General features: G+C 50.3%; 4 protein-coding genes across 4 annotated transcripts; 3 read left to right on the top strand and 1 right to left on the bottom strand.

Annotated features, from left to right (window-relative positions):
* Positions 1–4: 4 nt before the first annotated feature.
* Positions 5–4027, top strand: DEU56DRAFT_488621 (uncharacterized protein). The gene is made up of 9 exons (XM_041346462.1): positions 5–387; positions 439–510; positions 561–586; positions 639–808; positions 858–1062; positions 1111–1134; positions 1187–1984; positions 2036–2970; positions 3020–4027. Exons 1-9 carry the CDS (start codon positions 110–112, stop codon positions 3941–3943), a joined length of 3432 nt encoding a protein of 1143 aa, XP_041206122.1. The 5' UTR covers positions 5–109; the 3' UTR covers positions 3944–4027.
* A 2939-nt stretch (positions 4028–6966) lies between these two features.
* DEU56DRAFT_740919 (cyclin-like protein) lies at positions 6967–8341 on the top strand (the record flags this gene model as incomplete). The annotated part of the gene is made up of 2 exons (XM_041348847.1): positions 6967–7233; positions 7289–8341. The coding sequence occupies 2 exons, from the start codon at positions 6967–6969 to the stop codon at positions 8339–8341; spliced, it is 1320 nt and encodes a 439-aa protein (XP_041206123.1).
* A 1207-nt stretch (positions 8342–9548) lies between these two features.
* On the bottom strand, positions 9549–11646 carry DEU56DRAFT_860643 (uncharacterized protein). The gene is made up of 10 exons (XM_041355323.1): positions 11499–11646; positions 11435–11442; positions 11323–11376; positions 11261–11266; positions 11165–11206; positions 11006–11109; positions 10801–10949; positions 10452–10740; positions 9971–10402; positions 9549–9920 (listed from the first exon to the last, which is right to left on the bottom strand). Exons 1-10 carry the CDS (start codon positions 11530–11532, stop codon positions 9662–9664), a joined length of 1377 nt encoding a protein of 458 aa, XP_041206124.1. The 5' UTR covers positions 11533–11646; the 3' UTR covers positions 9549–9661.
* A 1371-nt stretch (positions 11647–13017) lies between these two features.
* On the top strand, positions 13018–15565 carry DEU56DRAFT_757991 (uncharacterized protein; the record flags this gene model as incomplete). The annotated part of the gene is made up of 2 exons (XM_041350192.1): positions 13018–13669; positions 13719–15565. The coding sequence occupies 2 exons, from the start codon at positions 13018–13020 to the stop codon at positions 15563–15565; spliced, it is 2499 nt and encodes an 832-aa protein (XP_041206125.1).
* Between the last annotated feature and the right edge of the window lie 1239 nt (positions 15566–16804).

A 16804-nucleotide genomic window follows, 5' to 3' on the forward strand; every position in this document is an offset into this window, starting at 1 on the left:
AGAGTTGCACTGTTTTGCTTTCCGCTCTTCAAGTCCGCGCTGCTGGCATTGCTATTGGGGCGACGTTTTGCTCTCTCACAAGTCTCTTCAACACCCCATTCACACCACAATGTCTGGTGTAGAGAACCAGGTCGCTGTCCATGATGTTGTCTTGCCAGAGAATGGTGCTGTTGACAACTTATCTGACGCTGTGGCCAAAGTTTCTCTCCGACCAGACAATCCATCTTCTCAATCACCAGAACCCGTTGCTGACAGTCTCACTAAAGACAAAAGTGATATCCATAGTCGACCCTTTGTTATGTATTCCCGCCCTCATCTACTGCTTCTCCATAAATCTCCCTTGGTCTGTACTCCGACAGGCATGCCAGCTTTGAAGGATTGGTTCGGGTTCGTTTCGTCTCTTACTCCTCGAGCTTGTGACTTATTCTACCTTTGAAGAACCGAGAGTGACCAAGGCAATCTTAAAAAGGACTCGGAAGCACTCCCTCAGCCCAACGCTCGTGACCGACGGTGAGGTCTGCCAATACCACCATTTAGACCTTACCTAATATCGTTTCCAGCTTTCGCAGAGATGCGGAGGACGGGGGTAGGCATTGTGATTACCTTCTCTTGCGACCGGGTCTGATCAGTGTCATTAGAAGGTGCTGCCCGACCTTCTTTTCGTGGGGCCGCCATCACGCAGCCCTCGCAAATGGGCAACTTCAAGCACCAGTCCATTCGTGCAACTGACCGAGACAGAGATAGAGATACAGACAGAGAACAAGAACGTGATTCCCGGGTCAAAGACGGCCAAGAAAGGTTACGGAATGTAAGTGGGAAAGCTTGTCGCACACCAGGGTGCTCATATGTTGTTCAAGTTGTCGGACAAGTATGACCGCGACCGTCGGGCTCTTTCTTCCATGCAACAACTTCGAGGAAAGGACAGGGACTTGGCCCCTCACCTTGGTGGTACATCCTCTCGAATAGCGTCCCAGTCGCAGCAAGCCCTTAGTAATCGCCAGCTGGATTCCCGAGAACCTTCTAAAAAGAAAGATGGCGAGACAAGCGAAGATTGGAGACGCGGTACGTTTACTACCCCACATATAGCTAGGTCACTAAGTCGCGGAATAGAATCAACTCGCACAGGCCGTGAACGTAGGACACTGAATTTTCTGTCCCCATATAATAGTTGTTAATAGTTCCTTAGGTTCCGATAATCCTCGGCGCGATCGAGATGAGCGTGACCGACCTCGCTCAAGGGTCCGTGATTCTTCCCGCCCACGACGAGACGTTTCATCGTCGAGACGTGATCGTGATCGGGACGACAGGGATCGTGATCGCAGAGGCGACCGCGATGACCATCAAAAAGAGGCAGCGGGATATCGAAGGGACAGGGACGATCGCGACCTTGATCGAGACTCTGAGGTGGACGATCCTCGTCGCTGGAGGGACGACGGAAAGCGTGATGAGCGTATGACAGCGAGACGGGAACGAGACAAGGACCGGGTACGCGACCGCCCTGCCGCGTGGGATGCTAGCGATCGTCAGGATCGTCGATGGACCCCCGCCGATGACCGTGATGGTCGAAACAAGCGAGCAGCTGGCCGCGAGAGAAAACCCGACGAGGCGAAGGACAGGGACGATCGCAAGGATCGTGAGAAAGAAAGAGAGAAGGAGCCTGCATGGATGGACACATACATCCCTTCTGCTGGCAGCAACGGTTTAGGCCGTGCCCACGGAGACCTCGATGGCATACAGGCGTTCAAGCGAGAGATCAAGGAGAGAGAGCAGAAGGAGCAAGGTAGTGCTGCGCAAGACGCTGATCGTTCTGGTGACTTTGAAGGGAAGGCGAATACGTCCGAAACCCACTTGGACGAAATTCAGATCTTCAAGCTGATGATGAAAATGGAAGAACAAAAAAAGAAAGCTGACCAGTCTCCCCTTGTGGGTTCATCGTCTCTCGCAGACACGTCTTCAGAGAACAAGGACGCAACTCCTACAAACGGTAAGTCCAGTCTTTCTCTCAGGCAGGCTCGATGTGCTTATACACGGGTAGAGCTGTCATCGGTTGAAGCAACTGCAGAACTTCGCACTCATCTCGCACCTCAGCCAATTTCCTCGCAATCGTCTGCTTCTCCACCTCCACCACAAGCTGACCCAGCTCTTCACGATGGGTCTCGTGTACTCTTGTCTATGTTATCGTCCCCATCATCCTCCATTGGACCGGGAGTTGCAGCTGGTGCCCGCGAGTCTGACATCAACAAAGGAAAGCCAGGAGGTTCTCGCTTCTTCCCTAAGCCTGTTACTACTGATTTACCGGCACCTCAAGCATTGACAAAACCCTCTATCGAAGCTCTCAGCGCCGCTGTCCCATCAACTCCCAACACTGTTCCTCCGCCAGGTTGTCGTCTTCTTACTTTGGCCTCCAAAACTCCTCAGGGTTCTGTAGGTGTCGCCCCTCCCTCGTACGCAGGTTCGCATTCCCCCGTGTCTCTGTCGAAGAATGGCACGCCGGCAACTAACTCATCTATCCCCTCAAATGGACATTTGTCAACTACACATCATAACGACAACTTGGATGCTGTGAGAGCGGCTCAGGGCTTCTCGCCGTTTGAGGAAGCTCGGGAAGGACTAGGATTGTCGCCTTTGGATGCGTTCCGTCGAGCTTCTGTTGCACCCCATGGAGATCGCAATGCCTTTGGGCATATGAACCTCGAACAGGTTGACGTACCCAGTAGTGGGCCTTTGCCGAGCCACTCTGTTCCATACGAGCAATTGAACTCTGGAATCGCAGCCGCCAAAGGCAGCCGGTTTGCGAAGTTCTTTGACGGGAAAGGGAGAGATTCTCAACCAGGAATGGGCAAGGCTCCGGTGGGCGGCCCAGCGTCAGCTCATAGAGGCGAGCTCAGTGGATACAATGGAATGCCCACAAGTAATCCGGATGCCAGAGCTATGGAAGATATATTTGCCATGTTGAGCAACTCAGCACATGTGGGTCGTGTCATCATCTACATGTTATCAGCGCTGATATCAGTTTCAGGGTCAGAGGCCTCATATACTACCAGAAGTGTTGGCTTCAGATGCTTCCCATTTTAATCCTCCCTCCAACCTTCACCACCTTCAGAACCAGCTTGGCCACTCCCAGCACTATCCTGGTCACGGCCGCATGGACTCGTTATACGATAGTCGCCTTGACGACAGGAATTTTGTCCCAGATGGCATGGTCCCCGGCTTACGCTCAGCTGCCCCTCCTCGGAGCAGGCAAAACAGCGCCATGCTCTCTGACATCGATGATTCCATGCAGTTTGGGGGTCAACGCGGTCCTGCTCAAATGTACCAAGGATTACATCAAGCGAACATGAACCGCAATGGGGGCATGCCTCTTCAATCATCCCAATTCCGTGGCGGTCCTTCACCGAATCCTTTGCAGCCTTCAGCTCAACGCCTGCCGCCTGGTTTGGCTAATTTAGGTGGGCGACCACCGCATGAGCCTGCTCAATTCTTGAACTCGGCAATGGCTATCCCTGGTGGGCTACACGGTCCGGTGCATGGTAATGCCGCGCTTCAACAGCAGTTTAACAACTTCCCTCCGGGGGGTATCGGCTTCAACGGCGCTCCTCAAATGCGTGTGCCTCACCCCGGAGGAACGCATCAGCTGCACGGACACAATACCATGCAAGGCCTGATGCACCCTGGAGGTCTTAACCCTGCGCAAGCCCAGCTTCTGGGGATGAACGGTGCTAACGGTATGCCAGGTAGTCTCCGTGGTCCTAACGGAGGTTTCGGGCAACAGGGCCCTCAAATCCAGCCGCCTCTTCTCTCCATGAGGCAGCAGCAACAGCAGCAGCAAATCCCTCCGCACATGCTTCCTCTCCACTATCAACAGCAGGGCCCACCTGGTCCAAACAATCAACCCGCCCACGATCTCATGGCGCTCTTGATGAGCGGAGGAAGAAGGGAATGAGAGTTTTCACGGACTGCTTACGGTCTCTTATCCTCGCCCAATATTCATTCACTGTCGGACTCACCTAATAATTTTCTCTCGTTAGTTTTAACAGTTGTGCTCATACCGCCCGTCTATCATGTTTCATTCTGGTTCTCTGCAAGCGTATATTATTGACCATTTTGGGGTATGGCTACCTACCTTGAAGACTTCTCCGATGGATGGCTGTTCAACGTTCAAGACCCGCGTCTGGGACCTGGTGAATCATTGGAGTTAAGCCACGTCAACCGCTCAACGGACGATATGTGTATATTAATAACGGCTCATCGAGGCCTACCGCCTGAACAGCGAGACCTGAGGCCTGATCCTCTTGAACGTGAGTATTTGAACGCCACCATCATTACGATGGGCGGAGGACCTGGGACACAAATACTCATGGTTCTCGCGGCGTTCTAGATTTGGCTTGAGATGAATCGAAGGACTACCATGCTAACTGCATAAAGAAGGACCTACTTGTCTACGTAACTTATGGAGCTCTTGACGGTCGCGCCGCACTGGTTCTCTTCTGTAACTGCTGTGCAAGGAGTGCTTGGCGAAATGTGTTACGAGGATAATGATTCTTGCGAATGCGAATATCTAAGGATCAATCGCAGATTCCTTAACGGCGTGCACTTCAAACTTTAACATATCGAGCCTTCCATAATCCATGTCTGAAAATTCCGTCGTAACCACGAGATCAGTGACAGGCGGCGCTCACGAGTCGGAACGCCGTGGACATGAAACTGACTGCTGGCTTGGGATTAGATGTTGTGAAAAACACTCTATCCCCGCATTCTCGAATGATATCCAATATCTTGTCCAATAAATACGTAGAGAGTGTAATGGACTGCATCATGATGAGTTGTGGTGATAAGAGCTTGTTAAGTATATGCGCTCAGTGTCTTCTACTCGGTCCCCTTGCAATGATGTGGCATTCTCCTGATGGCCAGTTGGGCCGCTGAAGCCGTAACTTACTCTAGTTCAAATCGATAACAGAAAGGGTCATCCGATAGGGACGCAGGCTGCCGCCTTCGATAATCGATTGGAGCGATGGACCTATATGGACCGATGCCGCATCGTTTGACGCTCGATAAGAGGTGACTGATGGGAGGGTGCGCTGTGGGAGTTTGGGTGCTTGCTCGAAATACAAAACTCATACGTACGGTATCTATACAGTAAATTGGAAGGAAATTGTGGCAACTATCGCAGTCAACTCATGATCATGATCTTACAATTGGCAGAGTCTTTGGAAGGGCGGGCTCAAGGATGGAATCTTGTCTACCGCTAAGCCGCACAGAAGGAAGATATAGAACTTACATAACGCTACGCCTGCAGGCAGACAACGTGGACTTGACGCTGCCAAATCAGAATTTGAGCATGTCTGAACTGAACAATTGCTACCGGAAATAATAATACATATCGCTTGCCTTGACAAAGGGATAAGCGGTACACGCCTTCTCTGCATTGCACTCGACAATTACCTCCTTCCGCGATTGAAAATTTGCAGGACTTTACAGTGTTACACTAGTCCTCTATCTCTCAATCCCGTTCCCCCCCGGCGCAAGCCAGTTTACGAGTACAAAGCCCACCTCTGCTCTTGTACCCGTCACGCTCGATTAGCTTCGAGCGATTCTTTATAGTCGTTGCTCTGCCTTTACTCTACTACTAGAAACAAACAGCTCACTCAGTCTTTCATTTGCTTGCTCTTTCCCTCCCATTCTTTCAAAAGTTCCCCGACAGCATTATTTTTTGCCTGAATAATTTCCCATAATCCCTCCCCCCCACACCAATTTTCTCGCCGAAGAAATCACCCTCGTCGGTCACATCTCCCGAGGTCGCTTGTAAGCTATCTGCCTATCCGATACCATCGATTGTGACTGATATGAGATGTGAAATGCTTCGGTACAGGATAGCCAGCACACCGGTGTCGCTCAACATTGTTCACAAGTGCGTACCTAAATTATGGCCCTGACAGCGCAGAAACAAGCTAACGGTACTTGACAGCATCATTGAAGTCACATTCAAAACCAGTGCATTCGAGGTGAGGATTAGTTTATTGATTGATGTCATTCTTTTGGTCGCTGTAAAACGTGGGGTCGTGGGAATATGCGCCTGATGCGGCTTCCCCTTGGTCTCGACCGAGGCCGTTACAGGGCATCAGCGCTCATCTAGGGCCTTTGGGGCAGGGTTGAGGGACATTCTGACAGTGTAGTCAGATGCCAAGCAGACTACTAGGGATCTGTCTGATTTCCTTTCTTCTTGTTGACTGCGATGTTATATTTTTGTACGATTTTGGACCTTTCACAGAAGTTCACATATAGTGAACAATAGTTTTTTGTTCAAATTTCCTTTTTTGATTTCCCACAACTTGATGAGCCGATTGTGCCGTTTGCATCTTCTTATACTCTTTTCGAGTGTCCTCACTCTCTCTTGTTCAATCAACAAGTCTTCTTCACCAAGGAGACTTTTTTTTGTAGTCACTGTCGTCCACAATTCTCCCTTCTCTTCAGCTCCCTATCCTTTCTCTCTTTACGACCATCCACGCTGACCACGACTTGTTCATATCTAGTCTTCACCTACTCGCCACACGCCACTCTTCACCTCAATCCTCACTTCACGACAACCTTTAAAGTTGTTCGCTTTCGTATGATCAGTTTCTGATTCTGGTGAGTCTGTTCTTCTCAGATATCGCTTATTCCAAGTGCTGTCACGTCGTGAGATCAAGCATTCCAAATGCCGCCGCTCCATAGACGTAGGCATTCTGCAACGGAATGAATGCCTTTCTAATCCACGACGTTGAGCCGTCAAGTGGTTGTTGTCATTTCTCTTCCTTCGTCTTGTGCGCGCTTGAGGCGCTCGCGCATTTAATCATGTCTTCTCCCGCCTCGTTTGATGAAATGATTGCTGATGCAGAGTCTACCCCCCTCTTTGCTCAATTACCACCCTCTAGCCCACTATCGGTCTTACGCTTTCCTAGATCGATCTCACCCGCCGCTTCTTCAGTTATGAAAGACATCTCCACGACTTCTTACCGGAGTTCTCGAAATGCCGCGTATCCTAAGAAACGGCCATCACCTTCAGGTATATCGAAACATCACAAGACGCCCCCTCTCGGCCCCCCTCCTGTAACTCGCCGAACTCCTTATTCTGCCAAGGCAGCACTATTGCAACAGCGACAACGTCAAGCCCAAATCGCCGCTCTTCGCAGGCAAGGCATTTTCCTGGAGGAGGAGTACCGCGAAGATATCCGCTTCTACATGCATGAGATGGAGGTTTGTGTGATATTTATTTTTGGCTTATTGACAGAGTCTAATTCTTCTGGTATAGCGGTATACCATGTCGTCCTCACAGTCGATGGATCAGCAACCCGAGATCCGATGGCACATGCGCCCATGTCTCGTCGATTTTCTTGTTGAGATTCACTTCACCTTCCGACTTCGACCTGAGACGTTATATCTCACTCTCAATATCGTGGACCGCTACGTCTCTCGACGAATAGTCTACATCAAGCACTATCAGCTCGTAGGCTGCGCGGCGCTGTGGATTGCTGCCAAGTTCGAGGATGCGAAGGAACGCGTCCCGACGGTTCAAGAGCTTGCACAGATCTGTCGCGACACATATGACGAGTCTGCTTTCATTCAGATGGAAGGACATGTGCTCCAGACTATTCAGTGGACGCTAGGACATCCGACTGCAGAAGCATGGCTCAGATTGATGTGCTGTGAGCCATCTGTCGAGGAAGAAAGGGTGCAGCATGTTGCGCGTTTTCTGATGGAAATCACTCTGTTTCACCGAGAGTTCATCAAATATCCTCCCTCTTCGATAGCCCTTGGAGCACTCACGCTAGCTCTCTTCCTGTGCGGCAAACCACGTCGCATCTTTGAGGAAACGGAGGAATGTTTGGAAATCGTCGATTATCTCGATAATCGCTTGGCTAAGCATGTCAACGATCTTTCAGAGACGCTGGTAAAAAAGTACTCCTACGCCTTCTACTCCAAGGCGGCAACATTCGTTGTACAGTACTACCTCCAGGGTGGGCGGTTCGTCCGGCAGTCCTTCATTCCCCTTCCAATGACGCCTACTCGCCCATCAATCTCGGGTGCCAGCACGCCCACGAGTGTCACGACATCCGTCTCTGATCTATCTGATGATTTCCCTCTCACTCCAACGAGTCCCTCATCCTTCTCCCCCGACGCCTTTTCGTCTTCTTTCCTCCCAGAAGACGACAAGGAGAATTTACCAACAACATTTGAGCCCATCATCAATAAGCAGCGTACAGAGGCCCCACCTGACCATTTTCTGCCACATGACTTCGTTGTCTTTGGCCGTCCGGCCTTGCACCACTTGAACGGCTCACCACGAATGACCGCCGTCTCATAACGCGCAGGTCCATACATCTATTCAGGTCAACTCCAATCCGTGTCGAAAGTCTGTTACAACCTCCCGCAAAATGTAATACCATCCTACACGCTCAGCCACTCTGCCCATTGTCTTTGCAAGTCTCATCATCCATGCATCACTTTCTTTTTCTGCAATTGTCTCGTTTCCCATCATCCATCCTGCGCACAATCTACTGTAGGGTGAGCGGTCGCCTTGAGAAGTCGGATTCGCACCAGCGTGCCGCATACTCGATGCAGGGACGGACGGGCGACGTAATTGACCTGTACCCCTCTCCTTTCCGCTGTCATCCTTCTCAAGGAAGGTCCGCCTTGCCAAATCTGGTCGTCCTGCCCAACCACAACATTATCTGCATTCATTCCACTTGTTAGTCTATGCATCACCCACCCATCGTTACCCCCTCGACTCCCGTCTTCTTGCAACGAACCAGGTCGACAACCGCTGTCCCATTCTGTGTCTATCGCATTCGTTCTATATTATTCTTCACTTTATCGTATTCTTTAACTTCCCTGTCGACTATCTGGTTCGTTGTGGGGTGATTTCTTGCATTCTCTGTCCCGTGCCCTCATCGTGCGAACCGCTTCTTTGTGCTTTTACTCTACCCTTCCCTCGCACACAGTCCGCGCATACATCCTCGTCATTGTTGCAGCAATCTCTCTACCACATCGAACTTTGTCTACAAATACATTTGCAATCTGAAGGGTTCAACGGGTGTTTCCATTATTTTGGTAGCGTGCTCATTCTTAGCGAGAATGTTCGGTGCCGGATTCTCTCCGGTGGGACGTCCATCAGAACAGGGGCGGCCTATATATCTCCTGCACAGCAAAATGAGCATGACAAATGTCCGGGATGGGGACTAGGAGCTGATAAGTATTTTGAGTAGGTCACCAGAGTACGGGTTGTCAGTTGATGGATTGATGCGACGACCAGTGATGGATCGGCCTCCCACACTTTTGTCATGTTCTCAAGAGGTTCTTCGAAATTTCCCTGTTGCAAATCGATCCACTGGCTTCCAGAACTGGGTGCCTGTTCTCCATGCGAAGAGAACTTGAATAAAATAGATATCATTATGGCAAATGAACATTTATTAACATGAGTGGACACAGGGCGCGGGAAGGAATGAAATTTGACATATCTCGAATTCAAGTTTGCACATGCTCAATATTGCTCATTATTCCTCCGCGGGCTGTGGCACGGAACTCGGGCTTCATATTCATACAATACGCTGATTTTTTTGAGGACAACAACCTCGGTACACAAGAAAATTATTGTTGCATGGAAGATCGTCAAGGCAAACCTCTCTCATTCTAGTATCCATTCGTCTCCGCTCTTCTTGATACCAACAGCTCTCTTCTCGTCCAGACTGATACGGCCAGCATTGAGAATAGCAGTCGTGAGCACGGTGTTAGCGATAGTCGGATAGCCGTGACCGTCATAATCGGAGGGTTTGGCAATACCGGCGTTGACTTCTCGGGCGGCATCGATGAACTTTTCGATAGAAATATATCCGTAGCCTCGTTGCCCATCAAAGTGACCGCTCTCCGACGGTGAATACTTCATACTAGCGATGAATGGTTAAATCAGAATATCTTCTGAGGCAAAGGAACGCACTAGAAGGGATTGTACCATGTCTTCCCAGTTTCGTCAACGGTAATATCATACCCACGGTGAGCTTGGTCAACGTTTATGTCACCCTGCAAAACATCACCAGTGGATTCCAGTGGATTTACGTTGGTACAAAAAAGACAGTCGCGAGACCGACCCACCTTAGAACCCATATAATACCAGTGCTGGGCAGAGTGAATACCCGCCTTCAAAGGTGCAGTCCAAGATGCCGTGTAAACTGCCGTGCCCTTGTGTGCCGAGCTCGTAATCGACTGCCAGTCAACGAGGAGCGTGATGGTGTCTTCTGTTTGAGGGACACAGTTGTATGGCTCCCCCGTTGCAATGCCGGTCGCTGCACTGGCAACTACTCGAGTGGGTATTGCTTTGTCTTGGAGAATCCAGCAGCAAATGTCAATATGATGTGACGAGAGATAATAGCTGGAAAAGCTGTCAGCCAACAGATTCATCTATAAACTGAGGAGCTCACCTGATGTCTGAATCCTTGCCAGCCCAAGCGCGGAAGGTTTCTAGCTGACTCTTCGGCTGGCTCATCCATGCGTTGAAGAAGTTGAATTCGCCAAGTGCCTGTGCTCTGGCTTTGGCATCACTATACACTGGATCAAAGCGCTTATGATGCTCCACAAAGCAGACAACGTTGTGCTTTCTTGCAGCTGCAACAAGTGCGTTGTGATGTGATAGCAATTTGGTTGCGGGTTTAGTGATGAGAACATGGATGCCACGTTCAATCGCATACAAGCTAATGGGGTAGTGAGTGCCTATGAGTGGTTTCGTTAGTGAGGATCGAGATGTTAGACACGGGAAAGATCGTAGCTTACTGTCAGGGGTAAACACGATGACAGCATCTCCGGGAGACATTTTGTCGATGGCCTCCTTGTCTAGGAGGGTAAGACATCCGTGCAGTGCATTTCTAACCAACTCACAAGCCTCAGGATCAACATTTGCCTCTTTTGGGTACTCATCAAAGCTGATCGGCGATCGCTGGTTGGTCAAGAAACGAGCAGCATCAATGCGATCACGCACGAGGTATCCATTTCCTTGTAAACATTCTCGATGTTCTCTCGCAAGTGTTGGCGTATAGCGGGGAATTTTCCACCATTAACGCCGACCATTGCGAGTTTACCGATCTAGCGTTAAGTCGTAAACACGGAGGACAATCGCTCCACTGTCGATTTTACGCACTTTGCCTAACCTTCGAAGATCGAACATCGTAAGGCCAACGACCTTATGTCATGATCTCAGTCATTGACTAAACGACTAGATCGGGGATGCGCATACCCCAATCTACGAAAGAAAGGCCTTAGTGGCCAGCGAAAATGGAGAAGATAAAAGAGTGGCACCTTCTTGTCGGATGTAGAGGCTCCAGAACCAGTCCATCCAGTGGTGTACTCTCCCTAGGGATCACGTCAGAAACTTGGTGGGGCTTGAATTGCCGGCTAATTGAACACTCACAGTACCACCTGTTGCGATCATATTGCCTAGTTAGATTTGTGCCAGGAGATATTGATCAACTTACACATTAAAACGTTCAGTTTACTGAGGTTCGACATGCTAGCGATGTTAAGGACCAACGGTTGAGATATCAGATGAAAGAAAGGTTTCAACGGCAGTGGTCAGTTATCTTAAAACTCGGTAACGCTCAGCGGCCCGAACGCGCGCACCGGACCGAACATAAGTTGCATCGCGCAAGCCTATCGGGACGACCATATCGAAGAGGGAACTTCTAAGGTGCAACTGTGATGTCACGCGGACCGTTTGTGCACACACCCAAGTGTAGTCCTCATATACAATCATAATGTGCTCGGAGAAGGTGTCCTTTACCCTCCGCAAAAAAGGGGAGGCGGATACGAGTCAGATGATCCAAATTGGCTTTTTGATTGCAAGCCTAGGTTCGCGGTTTTGATCGCGGAGATGTGACTGGAGGCAAATTTAGTCACCACACAAGAATCAGGCTGGACACGCGGAACAAATTGCAACTCGAACAGGATACGAGGCTCGTTGCCGCATGGCCGTTAAGTTTATAAAGCCATCTACCCCAGTCGAAAGCAGCTCGTGTGACGAACAGGCATACGTTCGCTGCCTAGAATTTGGAGTTTGGAGCTTTGAAGCTTGAATGAGATGGAAGCTGACCCGGTTCTGCCCAGTCAGCCAAATGGAAGGGCGCGGGATCTCCCGAGAAGAGTCCGCAGGCTTGCAACGCCGAGTCAAGCTCTCACAAGTGCCTCGTTGAAGGTGTGCAAGACACCTGACCATGGAACACAAGAGCCGCTCCCGCAATATCCCTTGCATGTCTGGCGAGGGTCTCGGTTGATCGAGCGCCCCGGGCCCATCGGCCATGGTGGAAAGTGCGAAGGTGGCCCATTCATTCAATACTAGTGCTACTATGTAGTTCGCTTCAACCTGCCAAACTTGTCCCTCTGACTAGCCAATGACTAGCTAGGGCGCTGATGTTCTGATCGAAATATCTTTAGTGAAGTCGCTGCAAATAGAATAAGCACGTCGTACCTTCTTCGCCATCACCTCCACCAAGAGCACAGGTATTGGTCGTTGTCCACGAGGATTTGGAAATATAAATATTCAGCGCTGCAGCCTGCATGCTCGTCCATTGCATCCCATTCGAAAAGTCTTGTACCGAGTTGGAAAAGTCAAAGAACTACGCGACTAGCACGTGTTTTATTAAGTTGTGACGTCACAGGCCTTAAGCCAACCTCGTGGCTACTACTTAACTTGCGTCTCCAATTTACTGGCTGCACACACGAAGCGCATAAGAACCTGCTGCGCAAGCGTCGTCTGTGCGGCCAACCTCGCCGTGTGTGCCTCGCTTTAATCTGCTTGGAACGGTTAGCGCACTCTGGTCACTACCAAGTAAGTTTAATCGATCTGGGCTTGATTTCCCTCCTTCGCTAACCACTTTCTGCCAGCCGTTTTCCGCCTGGAGTCCATCCCGACTCTCCGTGCCTCTTTTTCTCTGGCAATATCCGTGTCAATTTGTTGTCTCCGCTGGACGCAATTCGTCCCGGCCAACCATCACAAACATGCAGCCAGGCTCTGTCACAGACTCTGGCTTTATTCCAAGGAGAGAGTTTATTCGTGACCAACGAGCCACGAACATCTTTGGCCTTCTTGCTATCTCTGGCTCAAGCTGCATCAGGCTCTATTCTTTCCCTCCCGATGTCATTGCAGCTCTACGTCGACTCCTTGATCACTTTTACCTCACAGGTGGATTTCGCGAAGATACACAGCAGAACCTCTGCGAATTCACCATAACTCAAAAGCCCTGGAATGCACCAAAGAGTCCTCGTACAGAACGAATTCTCCTCGACATATTCGCTGTCATATACAGGTTTGGATATACTATACTTTCTACCGTTGACTATGGTCGGGAGCGCGACGATCGTCTAGCTATCTCGTTTTCAAGGCTCCTTGTACCTTCTTCACCTGCTCCACCTTTTGCTCCAGCTCCCGCTGGCTCAGGGAGTAACCTTTCGCATCAGACGGGGGCACAAATTGAGAGAAGAATGCCCTTTGCCATCTCGTTTGTCTCGCAGACCATCATGCGAGTCATTAATCCACCACTAAACGCAACTCCAGCAATTCTCCAAGCCGTGCGAGGATCTTGGCCCCGGGGCGTATTGTCGGAGAAGAAAACGGACAATGCGTATGAATTTAAGTTGAAGGGATATAGCTGTGAGTGCCCTTAAGTAAAATTTATGTGCGTTTTAAACACTTGATGCAGGGTTCAACGAAGACACATTTGCGACAGACTCTCTGCGACACATTCTTTCACTTCTCTCTTCCCTCGATACTCATGCATGCTCCCTTGTCATCTCGCTGGCACTCAATGGCCGTTCCAGAGTCAAGGACCTATGGGTCTTTACTGGCCCTGGCACTACTGAGACTGATCCTTATTGGCCCGAATCTCCTATAAGCCAATCCGGCTCGATGCTGGATGTAAGAAGATCTCATCGGGTGTCGACGCCCGAACCACCAGAAGCGGGTATGATACCCAGCTCTTTGCATAGAAGAGCTGCCACTGGCCCTCAGCACCTACCACCTTATAGCTTGCCGCCCTCTCAGTTGTCGCCTCACCACGTGCGTTCGGCAACAGAATCTATCGTATTACCTCCCCTTGCGACGAATTTGCCACCTCGTGCAGTGCCTGGCAATCAAATGCGCAAGCCTGCACCCCGCGCACAAGTACCAGTGTCCGTTGACTTCGACGCCCAGGATGATGATGAACATGGACGGTTTCGCACTTCTCTCGCTAGCGCTGTGCCAAGTAGTTGTGAGAACATGACTGGTATAGGTTCGATGGCGCGTAATAGATTCACTTCCAATCACATCTACACAGCAACCCCTGGTCCACTTCCTGAATCGGATCATCCCAATGAAGACGATGTGCACTCGTCGCCACCTCCTGAACGACATCATCGTAGACCGAGGTCGAGATCTCCGTCTCCCCAACGCCGGGTAAGCGCTCTGCGACCGGTGTCGACTCGTTCGAAGACCCCTCCGCTCCTCCGATCGCATTCCCCGCCCAGGGACCCTCGCGCCCCCTCACTGCCGCCTGCTAGCCATGATATCTCGATGAACGAGAGCCCACCTCTCCTCAGCCCAGGGATGTTTCGTATGAGAGACTCAGCATACTCTGTGAATACTGTTGACACGGCGGACACATCTTCTGGGGTCCCATTCAAATGGCCAGGACTTGGCCGGCCAGATGGCATTGAAAACATTGAGGAGGTGTACGAGGAGCCAAGTGAGGAACCAACCCCGCGCCTTCCTGTTCTGCCTGGCGCATGGGCATTGTCGCCTGATGAGGAGCGCCCAATGGTGTTGCCTCGTATGACCGAGGCATCTATGCCCGATGAGCGCGGTCTTCACCTGGAACGCAGAAGAAGTCCAGACAAATCATTGCATGATATCGATGCGAGGATTGCCTTGCCGGAGCTGGTTAGTGATCAGGCTGTGCGCAAGAGTGAAGCGGGACTCATTGGGATGATATCTCCCCCGAGGCAACCTCCTCCACCGATTCATCCTCCATCGAGAGATAGCCTTTATAAAAGGAAGGCATCAAGTTCAACTGATCCACCTGCATCACCTACAAAGCCTGGCAGCCGCAGTGGGAGTGGGAATGGTTGGGTGCTTGTGAACGTTGAGGGCAAGGAACACATGACAGCCTCCATGTCAACACCAGTTGGTAGCCCCACGTCCCCGACACACGTCGAACGTGGAGGAAAGCGCACTACAAGTGCTGCCGCAGAAAGGGCTTCGATGTCTGCTGCAGCGAAGGCGATTGCCGTCATTGACGCGCAAGACACAAAAGCCAAGGAGAAGCGCCAGTCCACTTCTGGTCTACGACGCTTGCTATCTATTTCGCGGCCTGGTGCCAAGGGCGCTGACGAAGTGAAATCTGATCCCCGTCTCGCTGCTGTACGCTCAAAGGAGTTGGCATCCAGCGAGAAAGAAAGTTCCAAACTCACATCCCCTCGCCAAAGGCGATTTCGCAACAAGTTCACTCGCTTAGGAGCTTCAGAGCCTGCCGCTCGGCCTCCAGATCGAGTGCGGGTTAATCTTGACTAAATTTTTCATTCTTTCCATGCTCGATTCCCTATCCATTATATCATCGACAATATGCTTAATCGCCTCTTTACCACTCAGCATATGACATCTACAACCCACATTTACTGACTTCTTTGTGTTTTTCGTTTGTCGCTCATGTAGTACTTATCCTTTACCTGTCTACAGGTCCCTTACGACAGACTACTCGTAATTTTACGGATACAGCATATCGTGTTTCAAACCGGAGTCAACTTACTCCTCACATCCAACTTTCAACTTACTCCACCGGCAACCACCGTGGTCCATGGCTGGAATCATTTCTCTCTCCGAAAGAAGCGCACGTTTCAACATTCGACGATCTTCTTCAGCTGCGTGTAAATTCTTCTCGTGCGCCGTTAATTCTAAATGTGACCTGCTCCCGAAATTTCTGTGTATTTTCGATAGCTGAAATCACAATTTAAAGCTGCAACGGATGCCGTTTCCCACAGGAAGATAGTGACTTCCATTGCACGTCTGTCGTCTGATGTCTTTCACGGTCGAGTGCCTCTCTAAATTGGTCAACGGTTACGCTCGTGTGCTGTGCGGGTACGGTTAGTATCGACCCGTACACCCCGCGGTATTGCGATTGTCCGCGGGTGCAACTATACGACGTAGGTCTAATGACTATCACTCGGAATGATCATCCGATAGATCTGCTCACGGATATTATGGTCCGTCCATTGTTTGCAAGTGGAACAATCATGATACGCTCAGTGATATATGGGTCGCACCTTGGAATCGTCATGTATTGGTATGTCTTTATAAGTATGATCGGATACTGCGCAAGTCCGCATGTTGCGTATCTGATGGATCGTGTCGTTCAACTGTTACAGGCTCTACATTTCACCTTGGACGCGGAGAAGAAGATCTTTGCGGAGGTCGACGAAACCTTCACGTTAGAGCCTGATGATAGCGATAACACATGTTGCATGGGGAGACGATCATCAATGTTCCCAACCATTGGTCATCATCAGCCAGCTGCTGATTGGCATGTTGTTTGGACTCTGGTGCGGTACTATCGGCATAGTCGATCTTTCTGCGACACTAGTAGCTCGCATGATGAAGACGGGTCATGACAATTGCCTGATTCTTCATTTTTCAGGCGCGAGTTTGCTCATGGTGGTGCAGACGTGTCGCACAGTGAAGTTCATTTCCAGTTGTCAGACAGAACCTGTTAACAGTAGATGCAACTCTGGTCTGCTGCACCACGAGTTTCATCAA

This window comes from Suillus clintonianus (assembly GCF_016758775.1).
Source record: "Suillus clintonianus strain FC179 chromosome Unknown DEU56scaffold_61, whole genome shotgun sequence".
Lineage (NCBI taxonomy): Eukaryota > Fungi > Basidiomycota > Agaricomycetes > Boletales > Suillaceae > Suillus > Suillus clintonianus.